Source organism: Homarus americanus, unplaced genomic scaffold (genome assembly GCF_018991925.1).
Source record: "Homarus americanus isolate GMGI-L3 unplaced genomic scaffold, GMGI_Hamer_2.0 scaffold50564, whole genome shotgun sequence".
Lineage (NCBI taxonomy): Eukaryota > Metazoa > Arthropoda > Malacostraca > Decapoda > Nephropidae > Homarus > Homarus americanus.
In genome coordinates this window covers 72446-94705 of record NW_024715014.1, presented here as the reverse complement: position 1 = coordinate 94705, position 22260 = coordinate 72446, and the positions used below count along the sequence as shown (strand labels likewise).

Genomic DNA, 22260 nt, shown 5'->3' with positions numbered 1-22260 from the left:
TTAACAACCCCGTGGCATCCCGGTAGCGCCATCACATAATGACGTTGCGTAGGATTTTAATTTGTGTTTATTTGCAAGCAAGAAAAAAATTGCACTTGTGTAAACAATAAGTGATGTATGGGTGAATGTCGAGGTATACAATAGATTACCCTAAAACGTAAAAAACGGAGCTGTTACCATTTTCTGTGGGGCCTCGTACCACCACCAGCTGAGCCTGACAGTCCCGCACCAAGACGTAAACAAACCTGTGAGGACTGATAGTAACCCAACCTGTGGCTCCCCGGGAATACTCTCTGGACCGGTGGATATGCCACAGACTGCAATAAATAAAATAAGTATCCGAAATTTTAATATCTTAGCAATTACGTCGATGATGATTGTTGTTACAACTGTAGCTATCGGCACTCTGGTGGGTGAGTATTGACAATTTTACCTACATTTACTTGTTGCGTTGTTCTCAGGATTAGTTCATACCCCCAAGGGTTGCTGAATATAGTCTCATTCTTATAACAGCCCCCTAAAATGGTTACCTGCATTTTGATGTGACTCCCTACACTTAAACCACACATCAGAATGCTATACATCACTTACTTAATTTGGTTTTCTACGAGGATGCCTGGCCACTAAACCCGGATCTCTCAAGTTTAATGTCTGAAGTACATATCTGATGCATCACTTTACGTAGACTTTATGAATGTGCCGAAAATGATGGTCAAGTTTTTGTTTTTTGTTTTTTGTGTGTATTGGCTTTGATATCTATACTGGATACCGCTTATTAGCTATGTCCGTTTGCCTTCCTAGTTACAAGTCCCTTCCGTTTGTCAGATACCTTTACATTTAAACACACACACACATTTCATCCTTGATACACAGGTATATTCATTCACTTTCTTTCTTTCTTGTACTGTACATCCATCCATATACCACCCCTTCATGTATACATACCCTGTGCACCACATACTGTGCACACACTCCACACCACCTAGTACCACACTCCACACCACCTAGTACCACACTCCACACCACCTAGTACCACACTCCACACCACCTAGTACCACACTCCACACCACCTAGTACCACACTGTACATCAACTAATTCGTTCACTCTCACCAGCACCATCACCGTGGACTCACACAACAGTGAAAGGGACCAAGTGTGTGGCTCAGCACAGCTCCCAGCACGAGTGGTTCTGGCCTTCTGGTGTACACAAATGCCACAGTGTCCCAGCTGGCGACCCCCTCATGCAGAACCACCACCACCACAACATCTCTCTGCGTCACATCATCTTTGCTTTCCAGGTACAGTATCGTTATATCACCTTGCTTGGATTAGGGGAGACAGGATAGGGAATATATCGGAATTGGGGATAAGGGATTTTATGGTACAGGTGGTATTTTTTAGTTTTTTCTATGCCTATTACTACATCTCCTGTATAAAAATATATTGTTTAAAATATGTATCATACTGTTCTGTATTTAATTATCTGACTCTTAGGTAGATAATGGTTCTTGGTAAAATTTCAGTAAACAATAGTGTACAGTATGTTGTAGTTAGATACCATTATAGATGGTGTACAGTATAGTGTGTCCTGTGTCTGTTGGTGTCCCCAGTTCACCGATGTGTTGAGGCTTTTGTCTTTCCTCTCCCTCTTGTATTGTTAGGAAGTACTGAGTCACCACCTGCCATCATTTTTCTAATTTCTGTGTTTAAATGTGATAATTTTGAAGTTCACAAGGAACTCAATATAATCCATTATCTATACAACAAACATGTCATCAGTTCCATAAGTACTCTGTACTGTATTGTCACTTAAGATCTTTTTTTTTGTCAGTCACAACCTGCGACTTTACGTGAGTCTTGCTGAAATCTTGCCAGTTAGCTTTGGTATCTATAGACGGTGACACTATGATTTGGACTTTGTTCTGAAGGTAAAATAAGTATTATATGCTTGCGACATCTTCATATAGTTGCCACTTGAGGCGAGTTTAAAAAATTGGGGGTGGTTTGAAATACTGTAGTGTTTTACGCATGCACACTGGTGGTAGAACTGCAAGTCCCGTAGTAACATGTAGTACAGTACGTGAAAATACGAGACCCTACTCCATAGCATATAATAAATACCACGACTGCACTATCAAATACTGGAATGAATTACTTAAAAGTTACTGTTTAGTTAAAAAATAAATGGAATAGTCATGGCGTCCTGATGTCATCAATGCTCTCCTCTTTACATGTTATAATGCGAGACCCTCTGAACCATCATAAATGTATTGGCCAAAAACATTATCCCGACTATTGTTTGTTCACATTGGCACCCGAATCAAAACAGTCAGGTTTGATAGCCTAAATAAATTCTTATGATATACCGGGTAACAAGTAAAAATGATTCCTTAGCTTGAGTTGGTCGTCATGGAGATTCCTTGGACACTTAGGGATCTATAGTAGATTACATCATGATGAGTGTGAGTCTTGGTTTCCTCATATTAAATAAGCTAAGTTGTTATACTATTTAGTTGCTAGAAAATGCTAAAACATATAGTGGATTGTAGATATCCTCACCAGAGATTGGTATGCATCCATTCCTATGTTGCGTGTTGCTTGTACGCATTTCCTGGCTAATTTAAATTATCTTCTAAACTATAAATTATAATTGTTTTTATTCAGTCTCTCTTCCGTCCATATTATCCAGATCTGCCATCTAACTTGTCCATAGCTTCTCTCCACATCAGTCACTTTCTCCAGCTACAATACATTGTCTTTTTCTCTGGTTCCACGTCCTTCCTCTTTGTATACCACATTATCACCCTCCGTCGTATGATTCATCTACTGCTTCTGTTCCACTTTAAAATATTTCACTTCCAAATATATAGTCTCTAGGATTTAAACTTGCACATTTCCATTCTACTATATATTATTATTCTTAATTAACTGAAAAAATTCTTTCAAGTAAACTAATTACAACCCCAAAAATCAAGAGCTAAGAAAAAGTTGGCAATTTATCCATGACTAGCAATATGCCAGAGAGTACAGGTATCTTAGAAATAACAAGAAAACATGACAACACAAATTGTGGGTTTTGTTTAGAACCTGGAAAATTCATCATCACATGAAATTATGTAAGCAACCACATGATCTTGCTCCCCTCTACCTGTACAGTAAAATGTTTAGAAATACAGTACAGTGGTCCCTCGGTTAACGAGCACAATCCGTTCTAGAAGGTTGCTCGTTAACCGAAAAACTCGTTAACCGAAACCATTGTTTCAATGGGTTTTGGGTAATTGGTTCCAGCCCACCGAAAATTGCCTAAATTCAACAAAAAAGGTAGAAAAGTACACTTACTTTGAGGTGTGTATGTAGAAGGCTCCTGGATGATGATGATGATGGTGGGAATTAGAATGGGGGTGGAGGAGAAGGGAGAAGAGAAGGCATTGGGGTGGAAGAAAAGTTACCCCATGGCACCATTTCACCCATAAAATTTTAGTTCTCTTGGTGTAATTCAAGATTATTTTCTTTAAATCAACACTGCACTGCATTATATATTGTCAATATGTAAATTAAATTTCAAAATGACCAATAATTTGCTTGCAAACACAGAAAAAAGCGTTTAGTTGAAGAGAATCTCGAGCAAGATGTTACCTCCACTGAAAAGACACAAAGACTGACGCCTGTATGGTGTGTTGAGAGGCTGGATGGCGAGCATAAAACTAGTTTAATTACCTTCAATTATGTTCAATAATTGTTAAAATGACTAAAAAATTTATTATTAAACTTTTAAAATTATTAAATAGTATAAGCTTTTTGATATTTGCTAAAATGGTAAGGAATTTAAGCCCTAGAACCGATTACTGTATTGGCGGACTAATACTACAGCTGGTGGACCGCCAAATACAAGCGAAAACATGTTCAGGTCGGCTCGTATGAAACTCGCTAATCGAGGGATTGCTCGTTAACCGAAGTTAAGAATCTTATGGAAGGTAACTCGTTAACCGAAATCTCGTTAACTAAGGCGCTCGTTAACCGAGGGACCACTGTACAACAAAATGTTGAAGGTGGCAGAATCCATTATGTTTTGCAGAAATATCCTGAACAGGAGGACTAACCATGTTTACTTCTCTCATGTAGGCAAGAGTAAACCTTGATGGTGTTAAATAAACAGTGTTGTAAATTTTATAGTTTTTCCTACAATAATTAAAAGGTATAGAGGTGCAGTTGCTGAGTGGATATAACACTTACTTCCTGTCCTGAGGATTACCTAGTTATACCCCATACAAGCTTCTAGTCCATTCATTTGTAAATAGGTACAGCACCTTAGTTAACAGTTAGGGAAGTGATGATCATGTGTAATGCCAGTCACTCTGCCTCCTTATATACCAAGGCTTAGTAATCAGTGTGCAGTATCCACACTGCCTCTAATGCACCATTAGTCAGCTGTATGGGACCTACTTTTGGCTACGAATCATCTTTCTATAGTCTTCATAGGTTAAAAGTTCTCCCAACAGACTTTCCAATTTTTGCATGCCAAACCTCTGTTGCTGTACAAATTGTTTGACAAAACTAAATCTACATACAGGTATTTAGAAGTTTTTAATACCTACTATATCAATTAAGCAAGACCAGTTAGCACATTGGCATCATGAGTATCTTGTGGAGATGAGGGTTATCAGTAGAGGTAGTGAGCTAGTGTCTCCCTACAGTTCCCTCCAACAAAACATGGAGCATCCAGGTGGCAGCAGCGACTGGCAGGACTCTTACGCCTTCGTTTACTACATGAGAAAGGTCAGTGCCATTTCTGCTGCTAGGATTTGCCCAAACTTCAATTAAATATTATTTTGGAAGAGTGCCAGTAGCTTTATGTTCATCTTGTTTGTTGGGAGAGACTAATACCAATTCAGTTTTGACAGTTAAATAAGGTCAAGGTGTGATGACTCTTTTTGTTATGATATTGTTCAAGAACCAAAGTCTGCGTCCTTCCTCACACCACTGTTTGTCCCTCAGATCCGATGTGAAAGCGTGTGCTGCTTCTCTTATCACTCACTTATTTATGAATTATTGTCTGTACCACTATGCAAATAAAAAAAATGGTGTTCTTTGTTTCATACAGTGTAAATAAAAATATTATTCAGTCGACTGTCTGTATCTGGAGCTGACGGATGCCCACCTCACTAGGGTTCACAGCTAATGGTTGAAGAAGCCACAAGTTAAAAAATTTGTCAGGGCAAACTTTTTTGGAGTGAGAGTTGTGAACTCTTTAAACAATCTGCCGGGGAGTATTATGATGGCACCGAGTGTGAGTTCAGTCAAGACCAGATTTGACCAACACTGGCACAAATACAGATATATCCTGAAACCACTTCATGCCCAATACTTGCCAACATTGCATAACAGAGATGTAAATGACCGCCCAAGCAGCTAACAAGCTGATTAGTGGTAAAGAGGATAAAGTAAAGTACCAGACAGCAACACTACAAGACTTTTGTAAAATACTTGAAACCTTCTATCACCATAGCTATTTGTTAAAAGCTGAAAAAGACTTTTTTCTGGCATTTCGGTTCTTGACCATTGATATTAATATTGAAACAGTGTATTTATCCTGAAGAACACAGATACAGAGTCAATTAAAAAAAGAATTCATAATAGAATTATCATGACTGAGACAATTGAGAGCCTGAGCTCTCTTGTAGGCACCTTATTGAATGGTTGGGATACCAAGTCAGCAGCCGTGGGACGATAGATCTCGAAGTTATTTGTTAAACTCTTCTCCATGTAAGTAAAGGATAAATACTGAACAGTAAGTGTATAATCCAGATTCCCTGTTGCAGGCCGACAACCAGCCGCTGCCACAAAGCTGAGCCTGATAACTCGTCTGGGCTATACCGATGGCGACGACCCTCATCCCACACTGATGGCTGCCAAGATGCAGGACCGACAAATATCCTGCCACTTAAGAAAAGAGCATAAATTTGGGGGATCAACGTATGATTGCTCCCCCATGCCGCTGGTTGTCCTGTACAGCCTTTACCATGACCACTACATCATCAATATCAAGGTTCCTGATATACCTGTAGATGGTCCAGCATCGAAAGATTTTGAAATTAACAAGGAATTTAATCACATTGAAGACTTGTATGTATCGGTAGGTACTGCTGCTAAGAGGTTGATGTGTATGCTCAGAGTTTAAGCATTTTATTTTAATTGCATTGTTGTGTATCTTCGTATTTTTGTTGCTGTGAACACTTGCAAACCTTTACTGTCATTCCTTTAGTCTTAATGCTGTGATAGATGTATTTAGCTATAGTACAGTACTCCACTTACACACCTTAATCATCACCCACGTTCATGATGCTTTATTACCTCCAGCTTTGTCTCAAGAGTCACAGCCTTTCCTTTTTTCTTCTGTGTAGTACAGGTGGCCGAAGATTCAGCAGAACGCTTGGATGCCATAATGAAAGGTATAATGAAAGGATGGCACAGATATACATGGATAAAGAGAGATCACTTCATACACAAAAAGAATACCAGGAAGAAAGACATGAGCTTGTGAGAGGTGTTGGAGGTAAGGGGGGTGTGATCAGTAAGCAAGAATACATCTCCGCATATCTCTCCCCAAGATGGCCACCACAGCTGACTTCCAGAGCGCGCAATTTGATTATTTGCCGGACCTAAATTCTTATAAGTGGGAGAAGCTTTCGTACCTTGTATAGTGAGGGATACCTATAGTTTAAATGCCTTTACTAACAATAATATGCATTTTATTTGGTGTTTAATGAAATATTGGAGGTTGGCAAAATTGATACATTTTTTCCTCTTTTTTTTCTTTTTTTTTTTTACCCAGGAACTTCTGAAAGGTTTTCCATTGGTAATGCAAATTTCTGTAACTCAGGCTTCCATAACTTGGGATACTGTACTGTACTGTACTCTATTTGATATTTCTCTGCCTTGAGCCCTGATTATTACCATTGTCTTGTTAGGATGCACCCTCTTGAATGATGTGAAATAGCACTTAACATGGAGAGTGGCAGATAGAAATGTGGCAGTAACAATGATCTTTCTTTGCCGTACAGTTCATCAGCCAAGACGGACGGTACACAAAGGTGCTCGTGGCACTCCAGACGGTGTTCTTTCCTGCCGTAGTCACACTGCTGGCTTGGTATATCCGCCTTCTCTGGCAACTTTGTTGGTCTTTTACCTACTTTCAAATAATGTTGCTCTTCCTTGCTGTGGCTCTTCTGCTGATAAATTGTGAGTACAGTACAGTTCTGTTGTATATATTAGACCTTATGGTTCCTCATCATATCATTGCATCCATGGAAAATGTATTTCTTTTCTTATTAGCCATAAATGTTCTACCTTTGTCTAGCTTAAAAAAACTGTCAAGGTTAAATCAGGTTGGATTAGGTCAAGTCAAGTGTAGGGAGCTAGTGGGCACAAGTCACATCCAGAGAGGCTGATGTCTTTTTTATTTAATTTATTTTCTATCATTTACTTCTTATCAATTACATGTGCTAGCCATTTGGGTGGTTGGTCTGTTCCTTGTTACTTTCTTATGAACTTCTATTTGTCCAGTAATGTTAGTACAAGAGGAAACTGGATTACCAGTACCTGGAGAAAACCTGTGATGTTTGGTAGGTTAACACTAGATAACACTGTTCCCACATGTGTCCTGGGCCAGGAGTCAAACCCATGACATAGTAGTGAGAAATACCTGCATTACCACCAACACTCCTGGGTTAAAATGTCTGGATTTAAATGGACACTGTGCAGCCATTATGATACATAACACACACTTACATCTATAACTTGCCTAAATAACAGCGAAAACAGTAAAAAGGAGGACGTAGAGATAAATATATCACTTCACAGGAGACAGTAATCAGCTAATTAAGTCATTGATTATCCATGAGGTTTAAGTCTGCCACTTTGTGGGAACAGCACTCTCCGGGGCTCTGACACCATTCCATGGTTGGGGAAGGCAACATAGGATGTTCAAACTGTTTTAATAGCTGTCAACTTTGATCATATTTTGCAGTGAGAAGAAAAGTTGTGTTCAGTATTATGACTTAGTTGTAAATCTCAAACAAAGAGTAAAACTTAGTCATGGTGCATGCACTCACCACTCATTCACCCACCTTTTATTATGCAACTAAATCATTCATTTTCATCATTCTCATCCGTGGCGTACTAGACAGGCCCGGCGTGAGTTTAGGTTACGTGTTAATTCTATTACCAATTGGAGTACAATTCTTTCGTGTGCATATTCTCGCATCTATCACACAGTTTAAAAAAATGTGAAGGTACTTTGTGTTCCTATGAATATGTATTGTACAAGAATATTGAGAAGTACAGTCACCCCACAAAAGTCCTGTCGTCTCTTCTGCCGCTCCACGAACCCCGAGATTCAGACTCGTGAATCCAAAGCATTTATGGACAGAACAGTGCTTCGGTGTCTACTGCTTCAAGTTCACGAGTCTGAATCTAGGGATTGGTGGAGCGGCAGAAGAGGTGACAGGACTTTTGTGGGTGACTGTACAGTGTCTTTATATGTCTTATTGTTGTTCATACAGCACAAAGATGAAGAGATGGAAATTGTTGATGCTCTTTTGGTGTATCTCGCATCTAAACACAGTTCTATCCTGACAGAATCCATATTGATAGAGAACTTTTGTTTTGGCAGGTCCCTGGACGTATGTTACACTGCTGACCAACTGCCCATGGGTCATTATCTTACAAGACCTCAGTCTTGGCTTCTTCTATGGCACCTTTATGACATTTCTTCATTTTCTTACTTATTTTTATTTAGAGGTAAGTTATTAACTGTTCTAATACATAAACTTCTTTATTGACATGTACGTATTAGACTTGGAGTACTGTACATGCATCTGTGGATGTGAGTATAGTTTATTATGCAGTACAGTATGAATAACACACACAGATCTATAATGTGGGTATCTACACTCTATCTTTATAGTTACTACTCTGTGGCTGACCACATTACATTTATATCTTAATCATTGGGAACAAACAGGGTTGCATTGTGAGATCAAAAAATCTTTGACACTGGTGGTTCTCACCCATACACAGTTGAGCCCCACAAGCCCACTCTCACCATGCTCAAGTTACTAGTCAGTTCCCTGTTCTCTTTGAGTGTAGAAAGAGAAGGAGCCCGGTGCCCTGCCCATATAAATTTATGTTTTAGATGGCCTTTGTTGAGGTACCTGAGAGTGTGTGGAGTTGCCATGGTCTCATACCCAGGGGATATAAGTCATGATGAACTGAGCTGCTGCTGCACCTCAGGTTGTTTGTTTGTTTCATAAATGACATGCCAGAAGCTATAACTCTCCTCCATACAGATGTTTGTGGACGATGCCAATTATTCAGGGAAATTAAGAACCAAACAGATTGTGAAGAGCTGCAGAAAGATCTCTGTGAGCTTCAAGAGTGGTCGAAGAAATGGCTGCTAAGATTGAATATCACGAAGTGTAAGAGGATTCACCTGGGTCATACCAACGGTAAGGAGGCGTAGTTTATGTCCCAACAGGGCGAAAAAACATGCATTAATAGAGACTTAATGCGAAAAGTACCTGGGTGTGTATGGTGACAATGAACTGAAGTTCTCAAGTCATTGTGAGAAGGTGAATCAAGCAACTAAACTAGTAGGTCTTATAAGAAAATTGTTCAGACATCTAGATGGTTTGTCCCTCGTACTTATCTTCAAGAGTTAGGTGCTTCCCCGCCTGGAGTACTGTCACCCCGTCTGGTCCCTGAGATATGCTAGAGATTGTCATTTGAATGAAAATGTCCAAAGGAGGGCCACCAGACTGGTGCCTGCACTTCGGCACCCCAGTTATCCAGAGAGATTAGAACGCCTGTAATTCCCAAGCTTATACTACATACGGGCAAGGGGAGACCTAATTGAGGTGTATGAACATCTCAAAGGGCACTACTTAGTCAAGTGTCCATACCAGGAGCTGGCAGATGCCCACCCCACAGCTCAAAGTTGAAGAAACCACAAATCCAGAAAACTGAGGGCAAACTTTTTCGGAGTGAGAATTGTGAACTCGTGGAACATCCTGCCAGAGAGTGTTGTGACGGCACCAAGTGTGAGCTCTGTCAAGAGCAGACTTGACCAACACTGGAGCAGGTTCAGATACATTCAAGAGCCAGTGCATGCCCAGTACTTGCCAACAGTGCGTAACAGACACGTGACCAATCAGGAGCCAGTGCATGCCCAGTACTTGCCAACAGTGTGTAACAGACACGTGACCAATTGACCAACAAGCCGATCAGTGGCGAAGAGGATAAAAAAAAAGTAAGTTTTAATACGTCCTAAATATTTTTGTGTCTTCCGCAAACTTGACAATGTGGCCCAATATATTTTCATCTAAGTTGTTTATGTAAATCACAAACAGGGTGGTACTCCACTGGGAACCTTTCTCCATTCAAAATGTACTGCTTTTATTACCACTCTTTGTTGCCTGTCTTCGAGCCAGTTGTCATCCACGTCAAAATCTTTCCTGCGATGCCATGTGCATGGATCTTAAAGGCTAGTCGTGCATGTAGGTCTTTGTCAAACACCTTGGAGAAATCCATGTACAATACATCCGCAGGTAAGCCTTGGTCCACGTAGTCTGTTACTGTTTCAAGTAACGTGAGTAAGTTTGTTAGACAAAATTTTTTATCCCTGAAACTGTGTTGTGATGCGTTGATAAGACTGTGTTCGGTCAGGTGTAGGATGATGACGTCCTTAAGAATTTTTTCAAAGAGTTTGTATACATGTGATGTTAGGCTAATTGGCCTTTAGTTTGCTGCTGCACTTTTCTTGCCCTTCTTGTATACAGGGGTGATGTTGGCTAGTTTCCAGTCCCTAGGCACTTTACCTTGATTTAAGGATTTCCTGAATATCTGTCCCCTCAACACCCCATGGCTGGATACTGAGTATAGAAGGGGAAGGAGAGGGTTGTTAAAACTACAGGTTCACTGGCAATGCAAGTTTGGAATGGCTTAGGGTGTAGGGAGGTCAGGCTAGTCTCTTCAAAACTTGGCTCCAAAGCCAGAAGAGATCATTCCTTTTACCACATTAAATATGATATATTAATTCTCTCATTACTCTTATGAGCATACTCAAACTTTGTATTGTGGGTTTTCAAGGTCATCAGATATAATGGCCATTAGGTCTGCCAACACATGTGCACACTGGTAAACAAAATCTTGAAGGCTATGAGTCAGTTTAGACTGTAGGGCATCTCCAATCTTCCCACCAACCCCAAGAAGTTGTGGGTGAAGTAACATGGCGAGCACAAGCCCACCCAGCTGGGGTGGAGAGGTTACTGTAAGCTCCCCAGAAAATTTTTGAAATCTGACCAATACCATGGGCATTTTGAAGCCATGTTCACTTGATAGTATGATATATTCTGAGGTCAATGTTAATTACTTTTTTACTACACAAAAATGCCTGTGTACAAAACTGCATTAAAGAAAAAGTATTGGAATTTTCTGATGAAAAGGGGTCTGGACCCCAGGACCCCCCTGGAACTGACCCTGAACCCCTGTTACCAGTTACTACCCAGTGTAGAAACTAAGTTTAAGGATGGTCACACAGGTCAGGAGCTTAAACACACACACACACACACACAATCAAAAAAAATATGTGCAAGACGATATACAGTACAGGTATATATTTATTTAAAGGGGTTAATTATGTAATATTAATAAAAATAACCTGCTTTTGTTACTTGATTTATTTTCAGCCTGTTAAACGCTGCCCAAAGGTCAGGACAGCGATGGTTCAAGTGATCGGTGGTTACACAGCAACGATCTTCCTTATAGATGTCATGGAACACGCTATTCTTCTTCACAATCCGCTGCCCTATGTTTGGGAATCTCTCCATCTGGGACTGGCTACCATCACAGTATTACTCGTGGTTGCTTACCTCACCTACATCACCATCAGGGTCTACTCGGTCAGTGTTTTTGCTTACACATTATCCCATCCTTAAAATGTATCTCTTGTTGTCTAATGTACACGGTGTTCATAACAGATCTGAGCGATTTGATTCTTTAATATTTTCCGTACTAATTAGGATATAAAGTTCAAATTATGTGTTCTGTACATAATAGAGCAACTGTTAAAGTTTTTCATACAAGTTCAACATGTGTGTCATTGGTCAACTGTAAAACTCCAATCGATATTAAATTTTTCGCCATATGCGTTCCATCATGCCAGCACCAACCATCACCATTGCTTCCCTGACCCTCATTCATAGTTCATGGATGTTGGCAACCTTGATCTTGTACACAATATCTCTTACAAAACATCAGAGGAAGAAATACAATGGCATAATGTCCGGTGATCCTGGAGGCCTAGAGATAGGCCTATCTTGTCCAATCCAGTGATATCAGTAAAATTAGTTATCAATGAATCAGTCAGTAATCAAGCAAACAGATTTATAATGGGGTCTCATTTTACGTGGGTCTCGTGTGTGCTATTATTGCTTATGTGATCGGTTGAAATGTGACCGTAGTTATAGCTTACACAGAAAGCCATGGCTATTGTGGGTAGTGGTACTGTATACTGTTTTTGGTTTTTGTTTTTTATATAATTTCTGCTACTTATCAGCTTACGAGCCGTTCGGGCTGGTTGGTCTATCCAGTGTTAGTACAGGAGGAAACCGAACTCTGAGAAACCTGTGATGTTTGGTCAGGTCACACTGAATAACACCCTTCTCACGTGTGTCTGGGCCAAGGCTCAAACCCTTGTCATATTGGTGAGAGTTACTCACGTTACCGCCCCAAATTTAATGATTTTAGTCATTTCAGTTTCAGTTATTAGACATTATAAGTGCATACCATAAGTAATATACTGTAATAATGTTCATTGAAAAAAGCTAATACTGTAGGTACGAGAGATGACACTGATCATTGCCTTGTTCCCAGTTTGTTTTTACAGTGTATTTACAGTATTCATTATTATATTCTTGTATGATCAGCCTATTATGGTGTATGTTTCATCATCAGTAATATGACATACAGTATTAAATAATGGAACAAAATATGATATATAATTTCACTTCAAAATTAAATGGTAAGCTGAACTTGAAGGTTCTGTACTGTACAGTCAGCCAAAGATGAATCGACCCCCACCCTGGCTCTCGTACTCACAATTTTATCTGGCACTGCTTGGTAACATAAGCTTGTATGTAATGGGAATTGTGTTTGGTGGATCTATTTTTGGCTGTATCACTGTCAGGATAAATACTATTAAGCAATCCAAAGGTAGATTTTTTTAAAATAAACTATTCATTGTTATTTAAGAACATGAGAAGTTTTCAAATGTTTGTATATTTGTTTAAATAATGAAGAAAATTTGATCTGAGAATCTTGTGGCAGCCCTGTACTTTATATTTGTATTAATTTATTTGTTTATTTACAGTATAATGACAATTATTATGATCTATACAGGCAGTTATTGTTGTGAGGAATGGAAGCAATAGAGAGGAGAAAAAGGGACTAGATACAATTACAATTGATAAGGTGTGCGAGTCTAAAGGAGCAGTAGCAGGAGTAAGATGGAGGGAAGCCTTGATGTTGGTGGTGTCCTGGCTCTGTGTCCTCCTCACTGCTGTGGAATTTATCATCAAAAGGGTGAGTAATACAGCTGGCATATTACTTACAATATTGTTGAAGATTGTTGGTTTAAGAATTAAATATAGAAAAATATATAAACAAACATGTGAAGAAAGAAACCAGAGAAAAAAATATTTGTTTTTCCAAGCCCAGTACAGTACTTGTCAACAATATGTATGTTAAGATTTTTTTTTCCATAGTGTAAGGCATTTCTTGAAATGAGACACAATTTGTTTTAAAGTACAAGTTTAGCTGGACTAGAATTAAAAGTAAACTTTCAAAGCAAGTTAAATTCTAGTCTTGCCATTGAAATGGAAAGTGGCAAATCTAAGAGACATATCAGTTGTCATCTTGAATGGTGTACATTGTGCTCCAGTATGTACATGAAAATGAAAGTTTCATGGCTTACAGGTATTTACAAAAATCATATGCTTGAAGTCACATGCCTGTAAAATGTCTACAAATATGATATCAAAAGGAAATTCATGTGTTAATTCTTTGTTTATTATATTGACAGCTTCATGATGGAATGTGGATCTGGGAAGATATTTTTGGCAATTTGGAAATTGAGAACACGAGTGGCCTTCTGCTGGGTATTTATAGCATGTGGAATGTGTTCACATTTGTTATTCTGATAGTGTACCCCCCAGTGTCCCCACCCATCACTCCACAAGGTAAGTATATTTGTCATTCTTGACACTACTCATGAACCAGTTAATCTCTGTCATAGGTGCCACATAGGGGTTAAAACACTTTAATTTACAATTGATTGAAATGGAATTAGCTTGAGAAATAGGGGATTAAAGGGTGAATTAATGAATGTATAGCCAAGGTTTACATTAAATGTGATGAATAAAAACAAAAACAGTACAGGTTATTATTATAACCAGTCTTGGTGAAGTGATGAAAAAATTTTATATATTTTTTTTTTTAGAAGCCCAAACAGGAAGTCTTCTTTTGATGTTTCTTACTTGACCTTGCTAAAGTATCAGCCAGAAGCAGATGAGGTGGATGTTTTGCAGTAAAATTTGGGGAAGTTGAGAGACCTTGTCACTTTACATGCAAGATGGCAATTTCCTTTTGTTTGAAAATTAAACAAATAATGATGAGCTGGATATGTTTAATCCCAAAGCACCCCAGTAGTCTGGGTAAAGTTGTGTGTGTGCTTGCTGGTAAAGTTTCCCCCTTGGTGCCCCTGACAAGGGTCACAAACTTAAAAAGTCAGCAGATAGGAGTCAAGTTTGATTTAAATTATGGTGTAAACTAATTTCTTAGGATGATTCAAATCATCAGCAAATGTGCTTCAAGAACTGCACTCAGATATAGTCATACTTTGTAGCTTCATAATTCCATGGATATGAGAGGAAGTGCTTGAGTGTAAATTAAATTAATAGCTTTCACCCTACATGTGTCACTGGTTACCTATACAGTACAAGTGTATGGCTGAGGAAATGGATGCAGAGTCTTTCATTGTGTAACTGACAGTTATGCACACCTGTCTAGGAAGCTTCCATTATAAGTTTAAACTAACTTTACTTAAATTATAATGAAGTGTATCAGTTTTTATTTAGTAAAAATAAAATAAATTGATTTTGAGAAAGTAATTATGTACCAAGAAAATCATTTCTAATGATCATTTTATACAGTAACCAGTGCTTACCTTGCTTCTTAATAACACACACTACTGGTTAATATAAATCTGTACTCTTCATATTGGTATCTAGAGTGTCTTGTGTGTTTTACACACATAGTGTACTGTACAGCTGCACTGAGCACACTACTAGTCCCTGTATTCATACCAAAGGAATTCAAACCTAAGAAAATTTTTATTGACATTTATTTAATTGTCTGCTAATTATATTTTTATTTTACCTGTATTTGTGTGTTGACTTATTACTCCCCCACAGCAAGTACTCTACAGCACAGTACAGTACTCCAAACAATGAATATGTTAAACGTAAATGACAGATAATGGAACAGTATTCCCTCATGGATGAACGAGGAATATGAGAAACGATAAATAAAGGAGAGATGAATAACAGTGATCCTAGTACAGTAAAATATATTTAATATAATAATAAATTTTTGTTAAACAAAGTACAGCTTGGTATCAGCATAAAACTTAAATAATTTGTTACTTTTATTTTTTATGGTTGATAACTGGTTCCTACACTTGATCACAGACTTTACTTGTTGACTCATCCTCATTTTTTTTTTTTTTATAGAATTTCCCTTTCTTTCTCTGATACTAACCACTTTGTTTTCTTTTTGTACTTCTGCACTCAATACCATCACATTTGTACTTGTTTTGAGACATATTAAGGGCAGCTTAACTGTTTAAAATTCACAATGCTTTCTTAGTACAGGATTATACTGGCTGGCACCCAGAAAGCACATATCGTAAGAACTTGAAGCTTCTTCTGACACTGCAAGATACATTGTACAATCAGCTAGGTCAGGTCAGCTTATAATATATGGAGAAAGTTTTAAATTTGAAACTATACTCCAGAAAAAAAAAATCTGAAAATTTATTTCTTGATACAGTACATAATAATACTTGATATTCAGTCAATTTGACCAAGGACAGCTGACAAAGCCATGAGAGGTTTGTTTCCAGTATAGTCCTTATGCCAGCAGCATCTGGTGTTCTTAGGGCCAGGCGGTAATTATATTTTTATTTTACCTGTGTCTGTTTTGTAGCTTAGATTTGAACCTGCCATTAAATTATACTGTACACCCTGACTGATATAGGTATGAAATGGGAATTCACACTGAAGTCCTTAATTTTTATCTAAAGCTCTTTGCCTCCATTAATGAATTTAATACTAAGAATATGCAAAAGTAAATTATAAGAAAGAGGGATGAATTACAGTGACTAACTAGAGTCTCTCTGTTAACCAGTTGACTTAGAATCCACTACTGAGAGACAACCACAGCAACACACCCAACTTCGTTCTAGACCTCCTTTACGACGACAGGACGCAATTGACATCGTTAGTGAGGACTCCATTGATGAAGATGCTACAAGCAACATTGTAGTAAGTGGGAATGCCACAAATAGTGATGCTGTTGTAACTCTTGGTGTCATAAGTGGTGATCGTATCGTAAACACTGATGGTGGAGTACGTGTGTACTTCATAAGTGGTGATCGTGTCCTTAGTCATGATGCTTATGCAAGTGGTAATGCTGCTGTAAATGATAATGCTGTCATCACTAATGATTCTGCCACCAATAATGATGCTGCTATAAGCAGTGGTGCTGCTATAAGCAGTGATGCTGCTATAAGCAGTGGTGCTGCTATAAGCAGTGATGCTGCTATAAGCAGTGGTGCTGCTATAAGCAGTGATGCTGCTATAAGCAGTCATAATGCCATAAGCAGTGATGATGCTATAAGCAGTGGTGCTGCAATAAGCAGTGGTAATGCCATAAACAGTGATGATGCTATAAACAGTGGTGCTGCCATAAACTGTGATGCTGCCATATCCAGTAATAATGTAAGTAATGTTGTTGCTACAAGTGGTGATGTTGTTGCAAATAGTGATGTTGCTGAAAGCAGTGATGCTTCTGTATGTGGTAATGCTTCTGCAGGTGGTAATGCTGTCACATTCAGAGATGCTCTTGTGAATGGTGATGATGCCTTAAGTGATATTGCAATGATTGATGATGATGTCATGAGTTACTCTGGCACCACAGATGATAATGCTTCTGTAAATGATGATTCTGTTTGTTTGTAAGTGGTGATGTTGCTGGAAGCTATGATTTTATTGTGCAGTGTTAAATAACTATAATATAACCAAAGTTTTTCTCGCCAAAAATATTAGGTGAGTAAAATGACTATGTACAGTAAATGATACAAGAGGGATAATGAGTGTTTTAATGCTTCTAAATAAATTAACTATATGTGAGAATTAGATTAAATTGTGACAGCAACAGGATTAACCACAGTTACATGCCAAACTAGTCATTGCCAAAGGAACTGTGGGGCTGTGTGAGTTATGAGTGTAAGCCGACTTTTGCCAAACTACTGTACAGGGGAGTCGATAATGTGTGCATGTTTACATTTTTTTTTTTTTTGCAGCCAGACTTAATAACTGAACATCAGACCAGGCAGTTACATCATTTTAGAGGGAATAACCACAAACATATGTGCCAAACTGGTAAATTAGTTTTTGCTACTACTGTATTACATTATCTGATGGACAGTTTTCACCATCTTTTTGAGGTACAGTATTAACTGTCAAAATTTTAGATGACTTATATGACATTATCATCAATGATAGTAAGATTGTGTGCTGCTTATTAAGACCACAAAAGAAAAATTAAATAATAGTAATATGATTAATTTAGATTAAGTTCAAGTACTTTATACAATTCGCAAGTGTCTTGTACAATTTATTTTTCCACTTAGTTTTGGACACCTTTTGTACAGTGGAGTCTTGAAAATTCACAAAATACAAATTTGTGTTCTTAAATTTGTGGGTACAGGTACTGTACCTATATTACTACCTGTTTTTTTTTTTTTTCCAATTTCATGTCAAATGTTCATAATTCACTGCCCAGCGCCATCTGCCGCTGTGTTTGTTACATAAGAAACCATAAAAGTTGTGGAAATATCATTTCATTATTCTAATTTGCCTTGGAAATAATGAAAATAAAATATAAAACTATAAAATAATTTATCTCCACATTAAGCCGCCAACACACCTCTAATCAGTTGGTGTCAAATTATCAAAATTTCAAAGAAACCACCAAACTGACAGCCTATAGGACGTAAGTAACAGGAGTTATGACCTCACATGACAAGGGTTACCCCCATTGATACCAGATTATGTGGGAGAGTGAAGGGTTGGAAGTTAGGGTAGAGGATCACAGGTGCTGGCTCTGATACAGATATACCACAAAAGGGAATTAAACGTCAGCAAAATTGTGGACAACTTTCATGATTTTTAGTGTTTATTAAGCTGTTTTGGAACAGTTTATGGGTACTTCATGGCCTCTGGAACCAAACTACAGTGATATCCCAGCTAGCCTGAATAATTGGTGCAGAATTCTTTCGGTACGAGAGATTTCCGGGTAATAAGACGACGTTCTCAAACCTGGACAAATGCCACATCCTCTGAATTTTTCCAGGTGCTGGGAAATTTTTCAGAGAGTTTAAACTACGTGTCTCGCACAAACAGACACTATTCCACATCCCCATAATGCTTCCGGGTGCTGGGAAAAGTTTTCCGATTCTAAACTATGCATCTTGTATAACAGACACAGAGCTGTAATGTTTACTACTGTATACACTACAAGTATCCCCTGATTTACGATATCCCTGTCCATGATATTTCATTCAAACGATGGTGATATATTAAGACCACCCCCCCTATTTACAATTAAAAAAAAATTTTCATACACGATGGTCATCATCTGGCCAACGTGGAATATGGAATAGTACGTCTCTCAGTGCACTTGTCAGCTGTGGTCTACCCGCATACTACCATGCGGCCACCCGGTGCACAACAGTCCCTAACTTTGTTCCATGGTGATCGCACAAGCCCGTAATCGTGTTACTCAACTATTCAGTCGGTATCGATGTCGTTACTTATCATCAGTGTTTTTTTGGTTTGTTTTGGTTTTTGCTATGTTTTTTGTGACTCTAGTGCTTTGCCTCTGTTGTTGTGAACATGATGTGAGCAGTGTCGGCCGCTATCATTGTTTTTAAGTTATCATCGTTCGCTCTGTTTTTGTGACAAGTGCTTTCGCTCTATTTTTGTGACTATGAAATGAGCAATGTAACTTTGAAAATGTCTGGAAACGCCAAGGCGCCAAGGAAAACCGTGTCTTTAGAGGTGAATTTTGACTTTGTGAAGCTGTGTGAGGAGTCAGAGTGATGTCTCCACGACACCTTCAAGAAGCCCTTTAACCCTGAAGGTGACATGTGATGATGACCAGGTTTGTTCTTAATGATGTGGTGAGTATTGTTTAATTGTTTTATGTATATTATTATGAGGGTGTCGGACTGGCTGGGAACGTATCCAATTGAACCCTGTGTCCTAATGATCCTGATTTACGATATTTCAACCAGTAGTAATGGGTTTTTCAGGAACATAACCCCATCGTAAATAGGGGGATGCTTGTATATAAATAAATAAGATATAATACCCTGTACCAGATGCTGCCGTCTTGAGTTTATGACACAGGCTCGCCAAATGGTGATATGATGATACAAGATGGCCTTCCTATGACCTGTATCATATGCTGTGGCAGCTGGTGCTAACTGTTACTCTCCTCCATGAAGCAGAGAGGCAAGTGAAGAGTGACACAAATGACTTCCACCGCCGATGAAGTGCTGGGTGGTGGTGATGGACAGTGTGATGGTGAGGCATGTGGTGGTGGTGATGGAAAGTTCTGGGGATTAAAGATTCCAGCTAATGGAGAGATTACTATTATTTCCATTTTAATCAGTGAAATTATAATATGCAATTTGATAATTCATGATGTCTTCTGGTACCTAACCCGTGAATTATAAAGACTCCACTGTATCACTTAGAGCAGAACGCTGTGTGTATGAAAACTCTCTCTTACACACACTTGAAACTGAACATCTTTTAATCTGCAAGTGTCAAAGATTGTACAGCAGCACTAGAAGTATTTGATGTTGAATTTTGCTTATTGGCTTCACTCCCTTGTGGGCAGCTGTTGACACTTAATTTCAGTCTGAAATAATAATTAAAAAAAAAAGGGAGATCTAAAGCGCAAAGATGGACACTAATAAAACAATTTATATTTTGAAAAGAACTAACGAATTCTGTATAATGAGTACCTGGTACAGTACTGTATTTCATCATCAGATGGAAGACTGTTTTTTTTTTTTTTTGGTTTAGAAGATCTCTGATGATCATAAATTATTGAACATAACTTAAATACCGGTAATGCTTTATAAAGAAACTGTCAGCAGTGTGTTAGAATTAATATTCTATTTTATACAGCAAGGCAAAGAGAATTTTTGGAAATTATAATATACGTATATAGTATATATATAATAATTATAATAATAATAATAATAATCTCGAGGCAATGTGGATTTTGCTTTAAAGGAGAGGGAAACAAATTAAACTTAAGTTTTAAATAAACATTTTCAAATGAATGAACTTGTGTTTTATTGGTTAGAGCCTCATCAAACTGTACCTAACTCAAAGCTATGTTTGTTGTTTGTTAAGTTAGAAAGGATTGATTTGGTTCTAACAAAACTTTACTTAATCAAGCCCGGTTTGTTTGGAAATATTTATTAGCCTATTAAATATACTGTAGTAGACCCTCAATAGAGAAACAAATTGATAGAGCACCAACTTCCAATATAGACCAAAATACTGATTGAGAATAAGTGATCCCAATAGAGAACATCGATCTCTGAAATATAATTTTGCTTGATGTTTCCATGCTGTCCATATTCCACACAGTACTTTAAGGCCACATTTGAGCACCAACTTTCATGACACAGTGGCTTACATATGATTACTTTCCTCAAAAATAAATACTGTATACTGTACCTGTTTAGTAATTCAGTTGATAAAGTATACTGTACTGTACATTTCTTACCAACATTATGATTATCATGTTGCTTAATTGTGTAAGCACCATGCAGTGATGACCAAGGCTTTACTATGTAGACAAGTCAAACTGATGATGGAGCAATATAAGGACAAGAAATGTATTAACTGTGTGAAATGCAGAATAAGAGCAGGAAACTTGTGAGCTACATTTTTGTTTAGGCAGCTACCAGGTTGGCAGAGAATGACATGGGCAAAGATTTAGTTTATTCATCAAATCTATGGCATATTATTTCTACATTATTGTGTCTCGCTATTCCATGCAATTGCTTCTAGCTGTGTGCCAATGGTACCTTATTGCTAAATGCTGATTTTTTCCCCCTATGCATACAAGCCTTTTTCTGCCATGGTGCAGGGTGTCCCATACAGCTGAATTTTTTCTGAATCTTATTATTCAATAGCTAGTGGGTTAGCCAGTACCTTGACAAGCTGTTTTTCCATTATTGGTAAGTGCACCCAATACTGCACAAGTACACTTATTTTTCTGAGCACAAGGGTTAGTATACAAGAAGGGAACCCAATCCTCCACTCTGATGAGGAATCTAAACCACAACCTTTCACTTGTAAAGAAAAATGCACTACCAATAATCTACAGACCCACTACAGTATACGAGTGAGATGTAGTGAAATATGTTGGTGAAGTTTGTTACAGTATATTTAATGTTACAGTACAATACAATGTACAGTAATTTTAATTTAGTGTAAATGAATAAAGTTCAATACAGTACAGTACTGTGTGCTGAGTGAATACCACACAAATGGTATCTGTTGCCATGTCCTATCATTCGCTAGTTTGTTCTCTAGTGTACATATTCATACTGTATTGTAATTAAATTTTGTATAACAATATTAATCATTACCTTGTTTTAATTATCCCTATAAAAGTACAGTAAAGTATCTATCAACCAAAAAGTTTGGGACCAACAGGCTTTATATGCGACATATGACCTAAGCTGTTGTATCGCCAAGGATGTAATTACCACATCCAATTCTGGGTCATAGACAAACTGCATTTCTAACTACTGTACACTTACTTGAGCT

General features: G+C 38.0%; 1 protein-coding gene across 1 annotated transcript; it reads left to right on the top strand.

Moving 5' to 3' along the window:
• The first annotated feature begins 182 nt into the window (after window positions 1-182).
• On the top strand, window positions 183-22075 carry LOC121879843 (protein wntless-like). The gene is made up of 10 exons (XM_042386633.1): window positions 183-413; window positions 1115-1299; window positions 4696-4777; window positions 5821-6134; window positions 7063-7240; window positions 8673-8800; window positions 11746-11958; window positions 13457-13639; window positions 14139-14295; window positions 16523-22075. Exons 1-10 carry the CDS (start codon window positions 308-310, stop codon window positions 17353-17355), a joined length of 2379 nt encoding a protein of 792 aa, XP_042242567.1. The 5' UTR covers window positions 183-307; the 3' UTR covers window positions 17356-22075.
• The last annotated feature ends 185 nt before the right edge of the window (window positions 22076-22260 follow it).